This window comes from Lathyrus oleraceus, chromosome 5, assembly GCF_024323335.1.
Source record: "Lathyrus oleraceus cultivar Zhongwan6 chromosome 5, CAAS_Psat_ZW6_1.0, whole genome shotgun sequence".
NCBI lineage: Eukaryota > Viridiplantae > Streptophyta > Magnoliopsida > Fabales > Fabaceae > Lathyrus > Lathyrus oleraceus.
In genome coordinates this window covers 341,375,210-341,398,288 of record NC_066583.1, presented here as the reverse complement: position 1 = coordinate 341,398,288, position 23,079 = coordinate 341,375,210, and the positions used below count along the sequence as shown (strand labels likewise).

Below are 23,079 nucleotides of genomic sequence, written 5' to 3'. Positions count from 1 at the left end.
AATAGCACAAAAACTCACAATAGAAAAATAAAAAAAAAAGTGAAAAATAAGGTAAATACCCCCCAAAATTAAACTGTACATTGTCCAATGTTATAATTCAAGTAGGAAGAGGTAGAGAGAAGCTCATAGAGTGCCTCCCAAAGGAGGCAAAAAACGTGACAAATAAAAGAATTAGTTGGTTCTTCTATTTTCGACTTCTTCTCTTTGAGTTTTTTTTATTAAAACAAACATGCAAAATGAAACAAACTAAAAGACATTAGAAATTAAAAGAATGGGTTCCCCTTTTAACATTAAAAATTTCCCTAGTTTCATGGTCCTCAAACATAATTTTTTTAGATGGGACCTCAGTGAATATTTCCAAAGACATTTTGGATTGGGCACCTAGCTTAGCCACTATGAAAGTAATTTATGGCTTGTAGGGAGGAGGAGCAACATAAGGTGCTTCCTTCTCAACCTCTTCGACAACCTCCTTTTCGGGCGGTGTCGGTGGATTTTCCTCAATCTCTACCCTTCTCTCACTAGAACTCCCCTTAACCTCTTTATCATTCTCCGTAGAATTTTTAACATGTTTTTCACTTTTGGTTGTTATAACATTCAAATGTCCCTCATGGAAGTGTCCTAGAGGTATGTGTGCAACTTGGGATATTTGGGTCTGCAATGCCTTGTTGTGAGTCATGAGGGACTCAACCATAGTGATTAGATGCATAAGGGATTTATTGGTATGTAGACTTTGATTTCTAAACTCTTTATTATGGAGAGTTTGTGTCTCCACAAAAATCTACTTCATAGATTCTAAGTTAGAGCGATCTTGCGTCACAATAAAATTCTCCATTAGCAATTCAAGGTTGGATTCCGCAATGGTAGTGATTGTGCCATATTGGGGACCACACGGTCCCATAGCCTATTGGGAGTTGTTAGTGTAAAGAAATTTTGGGTGGTTTCCTCATTCTAGATTATAGGTTCCAGAGTATGGGCTTACTAAGCTATTTGTCATGTGATAGCCCATCTCTTGAAAGGGTCCCTTTGCGAATCATTTTGAGAGAAGGGACTTTATGCAAAAAATTAAAATAATATAAAACATAAAAGTAAAAGGCGTCGAAATAAAACTTTTGATATAAAAATATCTCTCTAGAAAAGACGCCAAAAACTTGATGTTTGTGAACCACAAGCGCACGATTGTGTCAAGTAGTAAAAAATATAGATCCCACAGAGAGATATGTGGTCATCAATTTTTATTTCAACTATGTTTATCTAAAGTTATCAAAATTGGTTTGTTTGATTTCAAATTGAAAAATAGATTTAACATATAATAAAAAAAGGCAGGACTTAGGAGTTATGATTTTCCTTCTAGGCTAACCCCTAAGATTATTCACATTTGCGTAAAGAGAAGATTTAAGCCATTTTTTATAGAAAATTAGATAATTTGTGCGCCACCCACTTTCGTGGCGTGCGCATCAAAATGTATTTCAGGAACGGCTAAGAAATCTGATCAAGAGCGTTTTTCCTTGTCACGTGATGACACATCTTGATTGAATATCAACCGAGATCAAATCCCCTTGCCAGTGGCGCCTCGAACTCAATTTTTTTGCAACTTGTGTTCAGATATCGAATCATTATCTTTAGATACATGAACATCATCTCTTTTAACTTTTCTTTCACAATAATCATAAACATGAAGTAGCTTTAAAATTCTCATTATTGTAAGTATCTACTAACTCATAACCCATGTCCCTAAGGATCTACTCACTCATGTTGAGATGGATAACAATGATAACTAAATTAAAGAGCATTGCATAAAAAAGTAAATAAAGGGAATATAAATAAAGCAATAGTAAACTAAAGATGAAGGTGAAGGCAAGATTATACTACGAATGCTGGAAATTATAAAAGACTGCTAATAACTTAAGCTAAGGACAAGAACACCAATTGTTTAGAATAATATAGTGAATTATGATCGATGAAGAGTTTCCTAAGTCTCACCCTTAGGTATATATTCAATATCTCCCACTTTGCCTGATGCCTAAGGCTCTTTTTATACTAATCCAATCCATAAGTGACTCATAGTTGACACTAGTTTTGTGCATTACAACCATTAGTTAATAATCATGAATGCTATGGAGGTCACAAATGCAAAAGGTTACAAAAACGTCAAAAAATCTTAAACATTTATGATTCTCTTCATAATTTAGTGCACCATCATAAATAGTCACTTATGGATGAGAAAAATCATTTTTAGAAGTCCAAAAGTCGAAAAACCATTGTGGAATGCCAAAGTTTCCAGCATAATTTGGGCCTGACACAGGAAATGTTAGTTGAGACGGGCATGTCATGTCAAACAACATGGTCAGACCGTATTGGCCACGGGAAAATATTACGGGCGCGCCTTCAAAGTCCAACACGACTCTTATCATGGGACACGACTATGACGTATTGGTATTGATAAATTTGTATTAGAAACATGCCTTTTGATTCAATCTTCGGTCTTTTTTGTCCCGATTCTCTTCATTGACCTCTTATTAACTGAAAACACAAAAAGCAATAAAAATGCATAAAATCGAAGACAAATCGTAAAACACGCATGAAATTGAATGTAAAAAAAGCTAAAAACACAATACATTTACCCCTATCAAATGAAATTCCTCTTGATAGAGTTATAACACCTCTAAATGTTATAAGAAAGAATATTCATTGAACACCCTTTGGATTTGCTTCCTTGAATCTATGCCCTTCTAAATCTAGATTCTCCATTCCTCTAATTCCGTCTACATACAGACTATCTTCTTCCTCACATCTTATGCCTAAATCTAAAACCTTCTTCCAAACCCTAATTGCCACATATTTATCTCTCTTTATCCAAAATCTTCTATTTCCCAGCATGACATCTGAATTAGATGTAGAATCACAACATAAGACCGATCCTCGTACGAATCTTTTAATGGACGGTTTAAAAGGATTGAATTTAGTATACAAAATTGGATCTTTATTTTTGTTAGATTTAGAAGGAAGCATAAAGGAGAAATAAAATGGTCTAACCATGTATTTTAATTTGGAAAACATTGAGAACCGCTTTGAATGACTCCTAACTTTTTCCCTCATTTCACAAGAGCGTATGGGTTAGGTCATCTTGTTAGGAGGGTTGTCTAGACATATTTTTTGTGTTTTTAATTAAAATGATTTTATTTTATAAGTACTTAAACATGATTATTAGGGAAATTCTCTTTCCACCCTTATATGTTCTGCCACACCACCGTGAAAAGTCACAATTGCCTCTAGCGTCTAGAGATGCATCTTCGAATGCACTTTTTTCACACACACATCAAATGAAATTGTTCAGAAACTTAATCTGGAGATGCATCTACGTATGCTTAAAGGTTAATTTGAAGGTGCGTCTTTGTAACCCCCTAGTTTAAAATTCAATGAGTTTTTGGAAAATGCATCTCTGGAATATGCTTTATTAGTTCAAACCATAAGAAACTAGGAACAATGGAAAAATAATGGAACAATAACATAAATTAACTTCAAAATAAACATTACATAGATAAAAGTTAATGTTAACATTAATTTAACATTACATTTAATTATAAATTGGTAGTTCATCGCATTGCATCATCCTTAGAATATCTTCAAACGATCTTGCAGTTGTTACGTCCACTTCAATTGGACCCTTTGTTAAGTAACGGTAAAAGGTACTTCACATGAACTTTAAATCATCAACCGTATTGATTTCAAGCATGGTGACGTGTATCTTTCCTTCATTGTAAATCAAGGGTGAATGATACTCAAGCTTGACAACTCTATGATTTTCTTGATATCGTAAGAGAATATTCATTTTGGATCGCAGATCTACGGGAAGTATGTCCTCTGATACCCAAAATTGAAGTGGTAGGTTTTGCACCATTGAAATACACAAATGCAAGATAGGGATATGTATTCATCCTGGTTTGTGTTGGTTTGTGTAGAGAAATGGAATGATAGACCATATTTATAGAAGTTGTACATTAATAAGGACATTACAAATCTTATCATATCATCAGGGGGATTTAAGGATATGCACATCCATATAGTCCCTTGTTTCATTTTCTATAATTTAAAGGTGCATCCTGAGATGCATCTTCGGATACCCCCTATTTTTTCAAAACTATGTGGATTTACGGAGATGTACATCCGTAAAGTCCCATGTATTGTTTTTTATAAGTAAAAGGTGTGTCTGGAGATGCATCTCTAGACCTACCCAACCTAATGCTCACACAAAACTAGTGTATTATGCATACAAAAATCCTATAAGCATAAAAAATTATCCAAAAATTACCATCAAATTATATAACAGTATGTGGTGCATTACATGCAAAAAATGAGTTACTTTGTCAGATTAAAACAAAATGCATTAAAATATAGTTCCCTACCTAAATCTATTGGTTGTTGCTTCTTTGAAATTTCATTATTTGTTTCTCTTTCAATGTCACTCAACTTGGTGATCTCTTCCATCCTTTTCAGAAAGTGATAGCCAAGTTTCATCATCTTATGTGAAATATGCCATTCACTCTGGTGATGTCTTTGGTATATGACATCCTGGTTTCAAATAATCTTGAACAAAATGTTGTTTTCTTATATCCAACCAATACACATGATGCATTTTGAGATGGCTACTCCAAAATGGAAAGAATATTTCTGAGAAACCATATTATGTTAAATCAATACACTCATCATCATAAGCACTTCCTATACGATGTCATATTTACGGGAAGCGCATCCATTTGTTTACAGTGTCAGACCATTAAGACAAGGAACAAGAGCATTGAGAATTGCATCGTAATTTACTTTATCATCGTATAGCTTTGTGTATGATTAACTATGCATCATCATCTCTTGTATAAGATGATAGCAAGAAAATTGGTAATCGTCCTCTCTTTTACCGAGCAAACCCGAAACAACTCGAAAACCACAGTTGTCGTCACCTTCAACATTTACAATTCTCTCAATGTATTTGTGCATAAAAAGTGGCATGTCGTTGATATGTTTGATTTTTGGTAACGGAGGTGGAAGAGATGGTTTGCTAATGCGAGCACCCTTGAAAACACTTTTTTGGGATTTTGGGGTCATAGAATCTGGAAAATATGAGTCAACATGTTCATAGTATGAAGGATACTATTGCAGAGAGTTGTCACTTTGTGTCTGTTTGACGTTTTTACAATCATCCTTTGTTTTAGTAAGTTCCGACGGTGGTTTGAAAACTGTCATTTCTAGACAGGAAATCTTCCTCAATTTCTCTTTGAAGTGAAATTTCATGATGTCATCAACTTTCATGGAGCTCTCTTGGATCATTTCCCACTCGATCATAATATATATGTTTGATTTTTCATCCTTCATCACACCATCATCATCAAAATGTAGTTTTTTCCAATGATTGTAAACTTCATCTCTACATATTTCTTTTTCAAGCTTCATCTTCTTTGAAATTAAATAACCACTTGGAAGACCATACGTATTCCTAAGTGTACATCCAAACAATGATCTATTTGAACTTTTTTTATCTGCTCGCTTGACTTCGTGAAAAATAAAATTTAAATTCGTCTGAGATACATTGCCAACCAACTATGAATAAAGGATGTTGTTTTTGAATCAATGTTCTAACACAATAATGATCAGACCAAAAGATCTTTGTATCTAATTGTGTTGGTTTAAGAGCATTTGGTTCATGGCATCCCAATCTTGACAAAAATCACCTTTACTATTTCCCAACCAACTCTTCAGTCTAGCATGTGCAAATTCAACTCTGATAGTTGTTGTATTGCCAATGTGTCGAACCTGATCGGTCCAAGCACAAACAATCTTGTCTTTAACCTAATACAAAGTAGTTCCCTCAACATATTTAAGAAAATTTTAATATCTCTCTCACACACACACACACTCCTAAAACATATTACAGATTATGAATATATTTATTTCATGGACGAATTTATTATACCATTCCATGCAACCATTCTATTTTCCACCATCACACCATGTTTGACCATTTTTCTATCTTCCAGTTTGACTTATTTTGTTCCTATTGTAGGTTTTACTCGACTTCTCACATTTTTGGTTATGTGATACTTACAAATTAATATGGACGTTGTAGGAAACACCGTTTCCACCAAATTCATTAATGTGGTGGCGCGATCGTTGATTATTACCAATGGAACATTTTCTTGGTCCTTCAACATAGTCTTGCACATTTCCAAAGCCATTGTAATATTGACCTCTTTTTTGGATTCCAAAAATGTAAAACCAACTGAAAAAGTAATCTTCATAGATGTAACACTAACAACTTTCCAGGAGTGGGAGTCTATACTTGTTTTTTTGTTTGAATCAATTATGAGCATTATGGGAAAATTGTTGAACAACTTGAAGAAATTGGGATGACTACAAAATATATCTCGAACGCTGACTTTATCCTCCCAAACTATGTACCTAGAATCATATGTGTCATCTTCCAAAAGCTTCAATAGTTGTTGCATCTCAGATCTTGATCCTATTACAACATTGTTGTTTCGAACACATATGTTGTATATTTTCTTGATATTTAAAACATTTATAGGTATGTTCTGTTTCAGAGTTTCAATTATGTTTTTTCGCGCCACCATGTTTAATTTCCTGTCTAAAACAAGTTCGCTCTCCTCCTGAACAAGTCGACATACAATGGGATAATCGGCTAGCTTGTTAGTCAAGGCATGATTATGTATACCGGAAATCACATTAAATTTACAAGTTTCATCCCTCATACGGTATTCGTGTAATTTAAAAGGAAACTCACATTTTCCTGATTCCGTGTCATCTCGTTTCAACATCCTAATTCGTTATTGGTATGTGCCACTTATTTTGCACCTCATTGTTACAAATGCTTATCTTATATTCGAACCATTATCCTACCTTCCGATTACAATGCCAAACCCCAATTTTTGGCCTCGATGCGGATCCATTATAGCATATGTTCATGAATAATAAAATCATGTGTTTTCATCAATTATGCACAAACATCTACCTCAACAACGATCAGTTAAGCATTGGGTTTAAATCATCATTCACTTCATCCGATTTAATATCATGCTTTACTTCAATCGGTTTAGCATCCACACTCAGAATAGCTTTGAGAAACATATTCGGGTCCACCATACCTAATAAAATAAATAACAGAAAAACATATTTTAAAACTCAAATTATCAGGACAATCCGGATATGCATATCCGAACCACACCAAACTTTGTCTGGAGATATATATTTGGACTCAATGTTCTTTTTTCCGCTCAAAAACCATATTAATGCAAGGAATGAAGAATGAAATGAATGAACTTTACCTACAATTCAAACATCTTTTGATCCCTTTGATATGAGGAAATACAAAAATGATGTTTCAGTGTTGAAATGTTGATTGAGAATGAAACATACTTTTTTAAGGGGTTTGAAAATGGAGAGTTGTTTGACCATGGAGAACAAGACCGTGCAAGCTGTTGTTATATGCAATTTCCCGCTTGACATTTCCGGATATGCATCTCCAGAAATATCATTGTGTCGTTAATTAAATCAACTCAGTGAATAAAAACACCTTAAATAAGTAGAAAGTATATTTTGGAGTTACATTTCCGAGGGGAAAAGAATTTTTTAAATTGTTTACACTAAATATTAAACTTCATTAGTTACAATAAATATTAAATAATATTGTTTACTCAGAATAATTAAATTATACAGAATATTAAATTTAAATTTTCTAATGTTACATTGTTTTGATTTCAGTCTACAAGTACAAATTTTTGACAAATTTGATTCATCATCTTCACTTTGAATAAATAAAAATTTACCCAATGCTTTTCAAGATGAATGGTTCGAACGCATCCAATTTCGGATATAACATAAAATTAGGTTAGAGGCATAGCATAAAATTCAAGTAAAAAGATAATATATTATGTAAGAACACCAAACTTGCAACAATTTTTTTTCCTGCACTTGCAATCCATCCTAGAGATATGTTCTAAGCTTTCATTATTAATGTTTTCATGCAACATACTTTCATTATAAATATTTGAGTTTCATAAGATAACATCCAAGATATATAGTGGCGGTCTTCATGTTCTTATTAGATATAGAGGGTTTCTGGTGGATTGATGTATTGGAAATATGTTGGGGATTGTTAGTTTATGAACGTAAGGCATATATTCGTTGTTGGTTAACTGAGTAATTATACCCCTCAGATCTTTTTTAAAAACCATGGGAAATTTTATTTCAATATTAATTAAAAAAAATAAATGAGGGACTTTCTCCTCAGTTTTATATTGAAATCGAGGTAATATATTACTTGCAGAAAAATTGTGAATGGTGAAAAATTAAAAGTAACATATAATGTTTCTTTTTTCAATTTTTACCATTCATACTTTGTATGTCTGCAATATACAATATCTTAAGGAATAAACAACACATAACCTTGAATATAAACAACAACAACAATAATAATAACATAAAATACATAATTATGTGAGATGAATTGCAAAAGCTGAAAACAAATATTTTGTTCAAGGTTGGTGTTAGAAGAACAACATACAACACATAAAAAAAGTGCTTTTATAGTAAAATCTAACCCCTCGGTTATTAAAGAAATTGAAGGAATAGATTAATTAATTAACAAATAAAAAAAGAAATAAAAAGAAATAACACTTAAATTGCTTTTGATGGGATTCAAAGCATGTCATGGATTACTTTTCCCCTCTATTATATTAAATATCCAAGGAATAAATATTATTTAAAAATAAAAAATAAATCATGGGGCGTCCTGGAATTATACCTCGGTTTTCTGTAGGGTGAGGTTACAGCGTTTTTATGAAATGTATTATTTTCAGAGATGTGAGATTCACTTATAAGGGTGTATTAAGCATTTCCTTGATTATTCTTACTTTTAATAAAAAAAGAATTATATTGAAATACAAGACCCATAGTATTATTTTTAGAATTATATTATGCAGTAAATTTTACTAGACCTCGATGCCCATTTTTGCCTAAACACTTTAAAAAAATAGAGGTATCTTATTTTAGAAAAAAGGCACATCATTCAATATTCGATTAACTTTTACCTTTGCAATGAGGGTGTTATACTACAGAGCAGGGGATGTCCCTTCATGGTTAGCACTTTGACACTCAAGTAGATATGTTAATAATGAGGGAGTATTCAAATTGTATTTGAAAGTATTACCTGAAATGGTGTTATCCAGTATACATATGGGGCTTGTCTCGCAGTGGTTGGACTAAAATGGGATACGATAGGCTAAGATTAGTCTGGGGAGTTCTTGTCTTATGGTGGTTGGATTTGTAAAGGTGTGGCCAAATCGAGATTGATATGGCTAGTCAAAATAATTGACCCCTAAGTCCTCATGTTTAGGGAATAACTGTGAGGGTTTGAAGGATTCTAGGCATGGTTTATCGACAATACTTTCTTTACTTCAACTATTTTGTAACTTCAGATGTTGTTAGAGGAGTGATCACGATCTTTTTAAGGAACTGAAATACTCAATTATTGCATGCGATATAAGTGACTTTTGAGAGAAAAACTTTAGTTTCATAAGGTTAGTTCATAAATGTAGGAAGAACTACAGTCACTTGTTTTTTAGGCTTTCTTTCCCTCGTTCCTGAACAGTTACTTCTTTTTCTCCTTTAAAGCATTTCTTCCTTGCTCTTGGATTTACTAACACGATATGGCAAAGAGATCTCGGAAAACTATGAAAAATCATTTGGTGAACCCATCCTCTCAGTGGGAAGGTTTCATAATTTCTTCAACTGTCTCGATCTTTACCAAAGAGGGGAACATAAATGGAGAATTTTCTGAAGTGGGTGAACCTTCGCTTTGGGGGCTTATTATTCCTTGTGACTACGACATGATTTATAATCAGTACGGTAATTGTATCATTCCTTTGTACGAGTATCTCTTTTTGTCTTTGGGGTCTTCCTTTTACCTCTTTTTAAGTGGGTGTTTTCAACTATTTGGTGGTGGATCAATCTCAACTTCATCCAACCCTTTGTTCCTATCTTAAGGCCTATCAGTACTAGTGTGAGTATCTGAAGGGGAAAGCTTTTGTTGTTTTATTCTTTCATATCTCCTATTACAATCAGAGTACTTCAATCTAATCAAGGGAGCGGGAGCTGGTTCTTTTGGTGCCAACGGTTCGAGTTTTGACCTTTTTCATGAGCCACCGTCTTTTGCAGATCGGTTCTTTATGGCTAGCCTATGCATCCATATGATCACGCACTTGTTGGTAAGATTGAGTCAAGGGTGGAAGGTAAATGTAAGCCCTTGTTTCCCCGTTGCTGGTTGGAGAAATGTTTTCTTTTTTAGAATAACTCATATGTTTATGGAGAAAGTGAATCTACCATTAGGGATTATTTTCAGAAGAAGAAGTTATTGGATATTCTTAATTACTTAGGTTATATCGGGGGTATAGCCCCCTCGAACGAGGATGATAAGAAGCGCCAAAAGCATTTGATATAAGTCTCCATGTTAACGGGAACTCGTTCACGTGAATGTCGCAAAATTGCTTTTGCTAAGCTCAGAATCCTTTTTACTTTTCATTGTTGGTTTCCCTCTGTTGTGCTTGTCTTGGAATAATGATAGTATTTATGTGTAGGTTCAATGGAGGATGAAGTGAGGGTCTAAGTTTTAAAGCAGGGAATTCACCACTTGGATCTGTTGTGGTTCTTCTGCCTCCCTTGGAGCTTTATTGAATTATTTCTCTCCCGATTCTACATGTGGATCCTGACTCTCGCCCCGACCCTTCTCGCGATCTTCGTGATTCACCCTTCGATGAAGAGTGTGAAATCTTTTTTGGCCTCTATGATAAGTACTTATAGGAGGAGTTGAACTCTTGGCCTGTTTTCCTAAGTGGAGTTTTGTCGCTTTATCCCTGGCTGGATTTGGCTATTGGGAAACTCTTTAAACACACCGGGTGCATGAAGAGATGATCTGGATGAAGAGAAGTGTAATCAGTTTGACTTCCCAACAAGATACTTATTTAAGGGAACTACAAACAAGTTTATGTTTATCTACATGAGGTACATAAATCTTTGGCTTTGTTCGACTTTCCTGCTACTGCAAGTGGTCAGGTGATGCATTCATTGAGAATGTTGGAGGAAAGGATCTGGGCTCTTGAATTTTCTAAAAGAGAGTTGGAGTTCTTACATGATCAAAATTCTTCACTATTTCAACAATTTAAAGATTATGTCTCATTGAATCTTGGAGAGGCCATGGAGTAATTTAAACATGCATTAAAACAAGTGGAATGTTTTCATCGGTTGCTGATTATTTTGAGAGAGAAAATCCATTTAGGTCAGATTCTTCAAGATAGTATTTTTAATGTAGAAATAGTGTTTGTGATGTAGCATTGAAGTAGCATTGAATTAAGAATTATGATTTTGTAATGTAGCCAGACGTTGAGCTATGTCACCACAATAGTGTTTGTAATGTAGCATTGAAGTAAGAATTGTGACTTTGTACCTCCATATCTTAACAAATTTCTTAATGTCCTTGCCTATTTGTCCATTACTATTGAGCAGCTGGGACCCGAGGAGAATTAGGATTCGAGGGGGAGCTATGGCTTGTTTTTGGGCCCAGCGATTTGCATAGTTTATTTTCCATAGAGTGTAGTAAACGATATTTTCTTAAATTGTAAATGAACTTAAGTTCTTGTGAAGTCGGTTGTGGCTATTTTGTTAGGAGGTACATATTTCCATGAACAAATACTAAGGTAGTGGGCACGATTGTACTTGGAATGTGCTCACATATATGAAGCACTGGTACAAAAAAATATGACAGTCTGTCATATCATAATGGGTGGAACATGATCCCGACTCCGGTCGCCTATGGTCTTAATTGTACCTATAAATATTTCAAGTTGACCAACTAGATACAACTATTCTTTAATCATGTTAACATGGATAAGGCATAGTCCAACTAATTATGGTTATGTCTCGAATTATACTTACAAATGAGGGACATGAAACTGGATAACTGAGGCAATGGTTTCAACTCCGTTCCGCATCATATAGGATTGAACCCGACCGAAGGTAGAGGATCCTCGTCCCTTCCACATAGGCGATAACTCGAACCAAGGTGGATGTCTCTATGCTTCACCACACTCGCCCATGGATTTGATAAATTTGAATGGGGGAGGGGGAAGGGTGCACAAACTATGCATGAAAGCGTGTATTTCTTTGACATGTGGTATTCTAATGATGTATTTGAATGTGTAAACACGCTTCGATAGAACCCTTATGGAATTGGTTACTATAGTCAGACGTGAAATCGTCTCCGACATCTCCCTAGATTCTGAAGAGGCATAGGGCATTGTGTGGAATTGATTGTTGTACCCAGGTGTAAGACCCCATTTTTTACCCTAAGATCCCTCATGCAATTTCATCATAAGCATTAGCATTGGGATCATACCTTTGCATTCTCCTTACCCCTCTTTCATTGGGTTTGTTTCGGGAGAGATCACCAAGCACTATGTGATTGTATCATACTTGTATATTATCATTTTACTAACCAAAATACCAAAAATATGTCTTTGCATTTGCCTAACTCTTTTGTAGGTAAGGCAAGATCCCATTGATTTATCAAATTCATATCTAGGGTTTGAGACCCTCATGGCAAAGAGTATAACCATGAATTGATCCAAGAATGGTTATGAGCGTCATATATGAGTTCCATTGATTCCTACATGTTATGTTGATCAAGTGTTCTTCAAGAGTTTGGAAGAGATTTGCCTTGGAAACCCTAGTTTGACTAGGTATCTTAAGTAACTTCTCCAACAATCTATCTCACCAATTGATCAAATTTCTCAAGGTACACTTCAAAATTCATCATCTTATTCATATATGATCTATCATGAGCCTAGAAAGTCAATAGGATTGAAAGTTAGCAAGTTGGTTGATGGTGGTTGGCCAGAGGAATTCATCTGATCAAAATTGGGTCTCCCTAAACCCTATCTCCTACAATTTTCACCATATGAAAATGATTCTAAGATGAAAGTTATTATACATGGCATTCCAAAAAACTTTCATGTTGAGACCTAGAGCTAGTTTTGCTTGGAAAATAATTTTCTAAGTTGAAACATTATAGGGCATTTTGTCTAAACCCTAATTTGAAAGTCAACTTCCCAAGGCCATAACTTGCTCAATTTTTATGAGATGAACAATTTCAAAGTTGCACAATCAAATTCAAGATGTCTAATTCAACTTTGATGTTTGGAGTTAGAGCAAATTCAACTTTTATGAGCATGTGATATGAGGATACATTATAGGTCATTTTTGACCTATACCATTGAATAAGTGATTTTTCCAAACTTCAAAAGTGCATAACTCTATCATTCTAAATCCAAATGACATGAAATTGGTGACAATTTTGAAGGTATTTCAGAGAGCTACATCTTTGATGAAGACACTGTTCTCATTTGAAGCTCACATAAATAGTTAAGTAAATTGGAATATTGAGATATATGGCTTGACACTTAGAAAAAATTTCAACATGTTAAAATTTCCAAACTTCCACCTCAAAATTATCCATGTTCTAAGCTCGAAATGAAAAAGTGTTGAACATCAAACTTGTTCCCCTTGATCCAAGTTTTCCAAACAACCCAAGTTCATGCATTTTGGATGAATATTGCTAGGTCTGCGCATGGCTTTAACAGGGTTGCATCATTGGAAAGAATCAAATGTACAAACTTCATTTCAAATTGCCTTGCCATTCAAGCTTCATTCAGACTTCAAGTTGAATCATTTTGGACCTTAATGCATTGCATCATGAGTCTGTACATACCCATGCACTCGTGCCATTCACATTGCCAATTTTGGACAGATTTTGAAGTGTGCAAATATCATTCTCTTTGGCTATAAATAGAAGTCTTATGAGCTCATTTGAAAGACACCTTGCGCGCCAACTTTGCCCCCCAATTCAAACCCTCTCATTCTAAAGGAAAACCTGAGAAATTTCAATTTGAAGTTTGAGTTTGAATCTCAACTGTTGGAGATTCAAGAACTCCAGGATCTATAGCCTTGCAACCTCTCCAATCACTTCCTGCTAGCTTCTCAAGTGTGATCAGATCGTGTTTGAAGCAAGCAACATCAAGTTCTGCATAGCATTGAAGGTAATTTTCAGAAAACTTCATCTCTTCGATTCTCACTCCATTCTACTCAATTCTCTTGGATCTTTGGTTGTCTGAAGTCCTATCAATGTAGGCAAGAAGATTGAGTTTCTTAGAGGTCAAATCGAAGCAACTCAGTTGACACACCTCAAAATTCAACTCCTCATATCTTTCTATATATGTGGAATTAGTTAAAATTGAGGTCATATTCGTGCTCTACGCTATTTTTTCTTTCAGATCATGTCCTCCTTTTTTATTTTGGTGATAGTTGAGGGTGGACTAGTCCTGTGAGGTCCATCGGAGAAGAAGACTGGAGTTACAGCTATGGCGGTGCGTTGGAAAGTCTTCCAGCCATATGATCCAGCTGAAATGTTTTAATCTCACGCGTTGCTTGTAATTACCATGTGTGTTCCGCATTGACTCGTGACTATGGTGGAAAGTGCGCTGATGGCCACTTGATCTGCCACCTCAATTAATGAGGCAGATCAAGTAGTCCACGTTTTTTGCTATTTTCTGATTTTTATTTTAATTAGCTAATTTTCATTAATTCATATTAATTTTAAAATTGATCCAAAAAATATGAGATTTTCACCAAAAAAATTCAAATGATTTCCTATCTCATATTTTGAATTGAAAATATTTTTTGGATCATTATTAATATTTTTCATGATTTAATTGATTTTGTGTTTGTTTTTAATTGTTTAAAAATATTTGTAATTGTTTAAAAATATTTGTAATTCTTTAAAAATTCTAAAAAAATTCTCCAAGGTCCTTTGACCTTGTTTGACCTATGATAAATCTCATGGCCATTTCTTTGCTGTTTTGATGAGGTTTTAGGAATTTGACAAACCATATTTAATTTAAATGTAGTATTTTTGTATTTTTAATTTGAATAAGTGCCAATTAATTGAGTTGACCAATTGTGATGACTTGTTTGAGTTTGACTCTTGTTGTTGGGTCTTGGTCAAGGTTGATTTGACTTTCCCAAGTTAATATCATTGGATTTAGGGGATTGGTGGAATGTGTATTCCATCTCCCAAAATGAATGGATGATATTAATTTGGGAAAAGTTCTCCTTTGATCAATTTGAGTTTTGATCCATTCCCCTCCCTCTTCATCTCATTCCCATTCTTTATGCATTCATCTCATTTGGCCTATGATATCTCAAAGTCCTAAGGCTAGTTGATTGAAAAATCAACATAAGTATGGATGAGATTAGGCCACCTCTTTTGCATATTCTTTTTGTGTGTGGTATGTTTCATGAGCATAGTCCATTATACTATGTCTCTAACATGAATTAACACCAAAATTCTATTGCCTGACCTCAAATAGTTGTGACTTCTACATAAGTCCAATTACAATTGCTTAACATAATGCTAAATTTGTGACACAAAAGGCATAACATTCTAGTTAGTGAGGATTAGTTCATGGTATTGTATGGAAACTTGGCCTTTTTAACTTCCTTTGGAAGATGTCTTGGTTCGAGGATCCATGCTTGTGATAAGTGGGTTGAGTATTCTCCAAAGAATGACTAAAAAACCAAAAAAGCCAAAAGCAAAACAATACTAACTTCTAACTCATTAACAACTAACTTTTAATTTCAAGCCATTTACTTTAATGTCATTTAATTTAAGTCTTTATTCATTTGTCATTATTCCTACCATTCTAATTGTTTATGTTAATGCAATTTTCACTTTGTCCACTTGGACCATATTGTGTGATATATTCCTTTTGGTGTATACTTTGTTTGTTTGTGTGGTCTTTGATCATTAATGTACATAATAACAATAAAAATCCTAAAAAAAACTTTTGTGTGGACTGTTGACTTGATCTTGGACAAATGGACTTAGAACTTAAGAAACGTTCCTATGCTAAAGGACTTGGCAAATCCCAACTTTCTATGAAACCAAGTGCTTGCAATCTGAAACTTCATATGATGCATCTTTGAAGATCCCTTTGAGTTCATCTGCAACATGATCATTGTGAAGCTGTTATTTTGAACCTATGACTTGTGAGTTCATCTGTTACATGGGCTATCTTGAAGAAGATCATGGAGTGGCTAAGCTTGGATGTGGCTATCTTTATTTGATGCCTTGCTCTTCAATATTGATATAATTGTGCATTTGTGTGTTGCTTGATTCTAAATATCCACTGGAAGTTGGGTCTCTATTGACATTCTTGTCTATTAGATTGCTACCCATTGGTCAGATCTTTTCAACCCTTAACTCTTAATTTTGTGCATAGGATTAGTCTCTTCATCTCCTCCCATTTCTTTAATTTCAAAATCTCTCCCTCCTTTTACAAATCTTCTTTGATTGAACTAGTTTTGTTCTAAACTTTGACAATTTTGCAAAAAGATAGAAACTTTGGCCTTATGCCATTGAATTTTCAAACTTCCTTTTCTTAATCAAACTTGTAAATAGACTTAATTATACTTGACTTAAACTTTCAAAAAGCCGAAAAAGAACTAACTCATTCAACCCATTTTTGGGCCTCTGTGCCTTTCAAACTTATTTTTTGTTAAAAGCAACGCATCCACTTTGAAATTTGTATCACGAACTACAAGGTTTTGATCCCTCATTTTATGTTGGTACGTAGGCACAAGTCCGAAGGTCTGGTCAAACACAAAAATATAATTAATGAATTCTTTTCTCATCCCCCCATTCTATTTGTTTGTAAACATCATTTTGTACCAAATACATATGCACACAAAAAGGGCTCCCTAGGAGTATCTAGGAAACTTTCGGTGCTAACACCTTCCCTTTGTGTAACCAACCCCCTTACCTGTAATCTCTGATATTTTATTAGTTTTGATTTTTAAAACTTCTTACTTTTGTGTTTTGTTCGTACTTTTTCCCTTTTCCCTTGGAAACAATAAAAGCGCGGTGGCGACTCTTGTTATTTGATGTCTAGCTTATCCATAGCTTGATGATCATGAATTTACCGTTGCACCAGGCATACAAAGTATTTATGACTGCACCCCTAAATTCTAAAGGCACACAAGGTGCTATGGGGAATTTATTTTTGTAGTCGGGTGGACAAAGTGTTTACGACAACATCCCTGAATTCTAAAGGCATTCAAGTTGTTATGCGAAATTGATTAGTGGAGTCGGGCGTACAAACAATTTCCAACAACGCCTCTGAATTTTTGCGTTGGGCGTCAACTGTGTTAGTTGTTCCCCGTTTTTGTTGTTATTGCCAATAATCTCAAAGGAACAAAGAATTCATACTTTTTGTGACTGTATTTATAATGGGGAATTATATGCCTAAGATACATCTAAGCCTATACATGGGAGTTTACATATATGAATACAATAAAAGAATAAAACGAAACATAACCAGGCAGGTATCCCGCTACTTATTTCACGTGATGTCATTCTCTTTGCTTAGCCACATTTCAAAGTACGAATGTCTAAGTTTTGGAGTTTCCATATAAGGTAGGTCATGTTGATCTCCATGTTTGTACTTTCTCCTTCGATTAAGACTTATCTTCTCGAATAATGATGAGTAGAGGATATCACATGAGCTTCCTCTATCAATCAGAATATGTGAGATGTCGAATTGTCCCATATTAGTTGTGATTACCAAGGGGAATAACTCGTTGGGAATCCCTCCTACCTTTTCAGAGTCTCAGAACCCTAACATGGGTCGATTGAGGATGTCGGATAGCGAATTACCTCCTCCCTTGTGAATAACCATCATCCCAACTATATTTCTCTTAATTGAACCTTTGGAAGGGGTATTTCCCCAATGGTGCTCTTCTAGTGATGTCGATAATATATGGGCATTTTCCCTTGCTAATATCTCCTTTTTCACCGCTGGGACCATATTTTGGAACTTTTGCGGGGTATTTAGTCTTTAGGGACTCTTCTCGATTTTGCTTACCTCCTTGTACATATCTGATTATCTAAAATTTCTTGACCAAAAATTTAATCACATCCTTGAGCCGAATGCAATCGTCAGTGTTGTGGCCATGTCCCATATGGAAGCGGAAATACTTTGACCTATCCGTCTGGGAGAATTCACATATGATATTAGGGGTTCGTATTCCTGCTTTTCTGACCTAGGCTATTAGCACTCTCTCGGTATATTCTCCCTTCGGAAGTATTTAAAGAAGTATACTTGTCGTACCAGTCACATGTTCCTTTATCGGCCTTATCTCTTTGCCTACGAGGATTCTTTCCCTATGCGTGTTCAGAGCGAGTATCGATACATGAAGTTGGATTATAGAAGCGAGTGTTCAAATTCTCCTCTAATATGATGTATGGTTAAGCTAGATTTAACATCTCTTAAGTTGTTCTCACTTTTTCTTCCCCATCTTGGTTCGGAAAGGATGATCGTGAAAGAGGCCATTCTCGAAGATCCAACATTGGAGAGAATCTTTGTTTTCTTATACTTTTATCGCTACTTGAGTGAATTGATCGATGTACGATCGCATGATTTCCTTCGCTCCTTGCATGATATAGCTAAGGGCAACTATAGTAACCTATTTCCTTCTTCGTTGATTGAAATATGCAGTAAGTCGATCACAAATATCCTTCCATAATTCGATGCAACAGTTCGGAAGGCCATTGAACCACAACATCGTCGGTCCGACTAGCGTCAACACTAATAAATTGAATTTGAAAGCATCATCAATGCAATAATAGTTGAATCGGTCGTTGACAAGTTGCACATGTTTGTCGGGATCTCCTTTCCCATTATATTCCTCTAGTTCATGGGGTTTTTGCATGGATTTAGGGATTTTTCTTTCCAAGATTTAAACATAGAGAGGATGTTTAGGTTGTGCTCGGTTTGGTTGATATTCATTACAGTCAGGGGAGGGAGTGTAACTACCTTGATATTCACCCAGACTCTGAGGAGGGGAATTACGCTTCTCGCCTTTAGGGAATTAATTCTATTTTTGGAATTTCCTCTCTTCTTTTACTACATACGGCTCTAGCTACTCGAAAAGATTTTTTTAACTCAGATTGTTGCACTGTATTCTCCCGGGGTTGGATGTGATGTTGACATTCCTTTAGACGAAGGAACCTTTCTTCTGCTGCTTTGGAGTATTGTTGAACGACGTGTAAATATCGTTTATCAACTCATTCGCACCTTGAGATCCAAGGTTCGCCTCTAGAATGCCAAACCTGCACGAGATCTCAGGTCGATCCATAAGAATTGGAGATGGAATTCGAAGCCGTGATGTTTGAATAACCCTAGCCCATACAAGAGGTAGAACTAGGTCTGATTGCTGAAGAGCGTTGGAATTGAGGTTCGTATTTCTAGCAGGAGGAGTTGTGTTGGGTCGATTGGTAGCTGACGGTGCTACACGTGCAACAAATAGAGCAGTTTCACGTCCAGTAGCGGAACGACTAGCTCTTGATTCTTCCATTTATATGGATCAACGGAGTTTAGGAGAACTGGAGGTCGGAGATCTATCAATGTCGAATTTGATTCAGTTGAGTGCCACTAAGCTTATTCGATTCGTCGAATCCTTCATTTCAAAATTGAAGAGGACTCCGCAATAAAAGATCGAACACGGAGATGGAAAATTGTAGAGTACGCGGTAATCAAGAATCCATTCCCACAGACAACGCACTTGTTCCATTCTGGAACCAAAAATATGTAGAGTTGCGTAAGCTGCGACATATGCGAGCTTCCGATGTGATGGAACGAGGGGTGTATCTGCAAGGTTAGGACTCTGACGCTCAGGTCAATATTTGAATGATGAGATATTATTCAAATTTTGTTTGAAACTTGTTACGTGAAATTACCTCATCCCGTATATATAGGGAAAGAGAAATAAATGTTGCACTACTTTTCCGACGTGGAATGCGGAGGACCGTTGGATGCGTTGGAGTAACAAATCTCCTACTTCTAGATTTCTAAAGGTCAAATGGTTAGGAGAATATCCAAGAAGCTAGATAGATATCTGATTTGAATCGGGACGTCATGTCTCGTGGTGGTTGGATTAAAAAGGGATATGATCGGCCCGGAGTTGTCCGAGGAGTTCTCGTCTTATGGTGGTTGGATCATTGGAGGTGTGGTCGGATCGAGATGGATATGAAAGGTCCGAAACAAACAAACAAAAATTATATATATATATATATATATATATATATATATATATATATATATATATATATATATATATATATATATATATATATATATATATATATATATATATATGATTAATTAGGACATGGAAAATGATGGCTTTACAAAATTTGAGTGTCACATAAGACATAATAAAGTGAGCATGAATCATTAATGGAAGAAAGAGAAAATAAAAAGTAGCAACAACATTAGCTCAACCTACATATATATGATGAGTGGCCACTAACCACAAAAAAGCTAGAGACAAAAAACACATTCTATTATTAATAAAACTTTTGTCTACTATTATTTTTGAAGCATAGGATGGTGATTCTCGTAAAGAACATTCTCTCAATTTCATATCTTCTCTCTCTTCCCACCTCCTTTTATATTATTAATATTATTATTTTTATTTTTATTTCCCATCCTTTGCATATAAATCATTATCATAATGTAGTCTATGCCAAACCATTCTTCTTGTAGACTTGTTTGTTCCACTTCTTTGCTATTTGCAACTTTTTATTTCGTTCAAGCACACATCAAACACCTTTCAATTTCTTTCTACTTTAATATGGAATTCCATAAGTTCAGAATTAGAAGCTATGAAGGTCAATCTGATAGAGCTCAAGTTGAAAATCTAGAGAGGAAATGTGAGGTAGGACCTTCAGAAAGTGTGTTTCTCTTCACAGACACTATGGGTGACCCTATTTGTAGGATTCGAAACAGTCCCATGTACATGATGCTGGTATATATACTATTACTATAACATTATGATTTCCCCTTCTTTCTTTTCTTTTTATGATTCAATCCCAATTCATACTCTTCTTCTCGTTCTTTCATGCATGATTTTAAATTGCAGTTACCATTAAACTCTTGACTTTTATACCGCCACAAAATGCAGTTGATACAGTCGAAATTGCAATTGTAAAATTATTACATTGAGAGTTACCTAAAAAATGCAAATATAATATTGTTGATTTCGAAGACTCTCCAATAACATCACAACAACAATTTCGACTGGAACAACTGCATTTTCTCATATTTATAATATTAAAGTTCACGGTATAATTGCAACCACAATTTTAAACATGTTTTTAGTTAGAACTTATTTGCGGTTAAAAGTAATATATTTGAATTTTTTTTCTAATTATTTGATCATTATGTTGACCACTAACTTGTTAATTGGATATTAGGTGGCTGAATTGGACAATGAATTGGTTGGTGTCATTCAAGGCTCAATAAAAGTTGTAACAGTTCAAGGACATCCACCAAAAGATTTGGCAAAAGTAGGGTATGTCTTAGGCTTAAGGGTATCACAAAATCATAGAAGAAAAGGAATTGGTTCAAGCCTAGTAACAACATTAGAAGAATGGTTCATTTCAAATGATGTGGACTATGCATATATGGCAACAGAGAAAGAAAATCATGCTTCAACTAATCTCTTCATAAACAAATTTCACTACACAAAATTTAGAACACCATCTATTCTTGTTAACCCTGTGAACCATCATTCATTTAAATTTTCATCCAATATTGAAATATCAAGGTTGAAAATTGAACAAGCTGAATCACTCTATAGAAGATTCATGGGGTCCACAGAGTTTTTTCCTAATGATATAGGAAATATATTAAAAAATAAGTTGAGTTTAGGGACATGGATGGCATATTATAAAGATGATATTAATATTGGGCCTAATGGACAAATACCAAAAAGTTGGGCTATGCTTAGTGTTTGGAATAGTGGTGAGATTTTTAAGTTGAAATTAGGAAAAGTACCTTTTTGTTGTTTGTTATACACAAAAAGTTGGTGCTTGATTGATAAAATTTTCCCATGCTTAAAATTACCTACTTTACCTGATTTTTATAACCCTTTTGGATTTTATTTTATGTATGGTGTGTATCATGAAGGGCCATTTTCAGGGAAGCTAGTGAGAGCTTTGTGTCAATTTGTGCACAATATGGCTAAAGAGAATAAAGATGAGAAGGTTAAGATTATTGTGACTGAAGTTGGAGGAAGAGATGAACTCAATCATCATATACCACATTGGAAATTGCTTTCATGCCCTGAGGATTTGTGGTGTATTAAGGCATTGAAAAATGAAGGACTTTCAATCAATACATTTCATGAATTGACCAAAACATCACCAACAAGAGCTCTTTTTGTAGACCCAAGAGAGGTTTAAAGTGTGATCTCAAAAAGAAATAAAAAAGTTGGAAATAAGAGCTTTGCTTTGTCTATGAACTAAAGCCATCTTTATTGTTTTTGTTTGATTAATGCATCCATCATCCATCTTTGATCTTTGATGGTGGGGTTTTTTCTCTAGTTCCTTTCACATCTTGTGACACAAAATCTCAAAAGATATCCATAATTTAGGTGCCAAAATTTGGTGTCCTTGTTTGTAATCCAATAGTGTGCTTCATGACTATGACTAATCAATCAACCTAGTGGTCCAAATTTTGTCCATTCCCCTCAGGTAAAAATTTGAGATGGACCCTCTTCTCATATTTTCTCGCATCCCATTAAAATATGGGCCTTCATTACATGTCATAGAGAGAGAGAGATTTTGAGTCATTTTATGATGTGAAGTCATGAAAGTAACCATTATCTTATTCTAGTCAGAGTTAGACAACTATTATGTTCTAAGGTAAGGGAATAGAAACATGGTCATTTTAAGTTTAGGTTTTCGTTGGTTTCTACTTCATTGGTTTTGGAACATTATTGTCCCTAACCACATTAGGAATGTTGGTGGTCTAAAGTTGCCCTAGTTCATGGGAATCAACCAAAAATATAAAATTTGACTTGGTTAGAATGTGTTTCACTTTTCACCAAATTTCAATGCAA

At 34.8% G+C, this 23,079-nt stretch overlaps 1 protein-coding gene across 4 annotated transcripts; it reads left to right on the top strand.

The window, feature by feature from the left end:
* The first annotated feature begins 20,599 nt into the window (after positions 1-20,599).
* On the top strand, positions 20,600-22,645 carry LOC127084517 (probable N-acetyltransferase HLS1-like). 4 transcript variants are annotated; one of them, XM_051024986.1, is made up of 3 exons: positions 20,616-20,982; positions 21,431-21,980; positions 22,158-22,645. In XM_051024986.1, exons 1-3 carry the CDS (start codon positions 20,698-20,700, stop codon positions 22,418-22,420), a joined length of 1,098 nt encoding a protein of 365 aa, XP_050880943.1. In that variant the 5' UTR covers positions 20,616-20,697; the 3' UTR covers positions 22,421-22,645. The 4 variants fall into 4 exon arrangements, with proteins under 4 accessions (XP_050880941.1, XP_050880943.1, XP_050880942.1 ...); XM_051024985.1 differs by having other exon boundaries at positions 22,146-22,645; XM_051024984.1 differs by having other exon boundaries at positions 20,600-20,892; positions 21,431-22,645.
* The last annotated feature ends 434 nt before the right edge of the window (positions 22,646-23,079 follow it).

Excerpts from the sequence above, each read along its gene's own strand:
- LOC127084517 (XM_051024983.1), top strand. The coding sequence starts at position 20,698 with ATGCCAAACCATTCTTCTTGTAGACTTGTTTGTTCCACTTCTTTGCTA. Across the intron at positions 20,983-21,430 it reads GTCCCATGTACATGATGCTG|GTGGCTGAATTGGACAATGA; the intron begins GTATATATACTA and ends ATTGGATATTAG.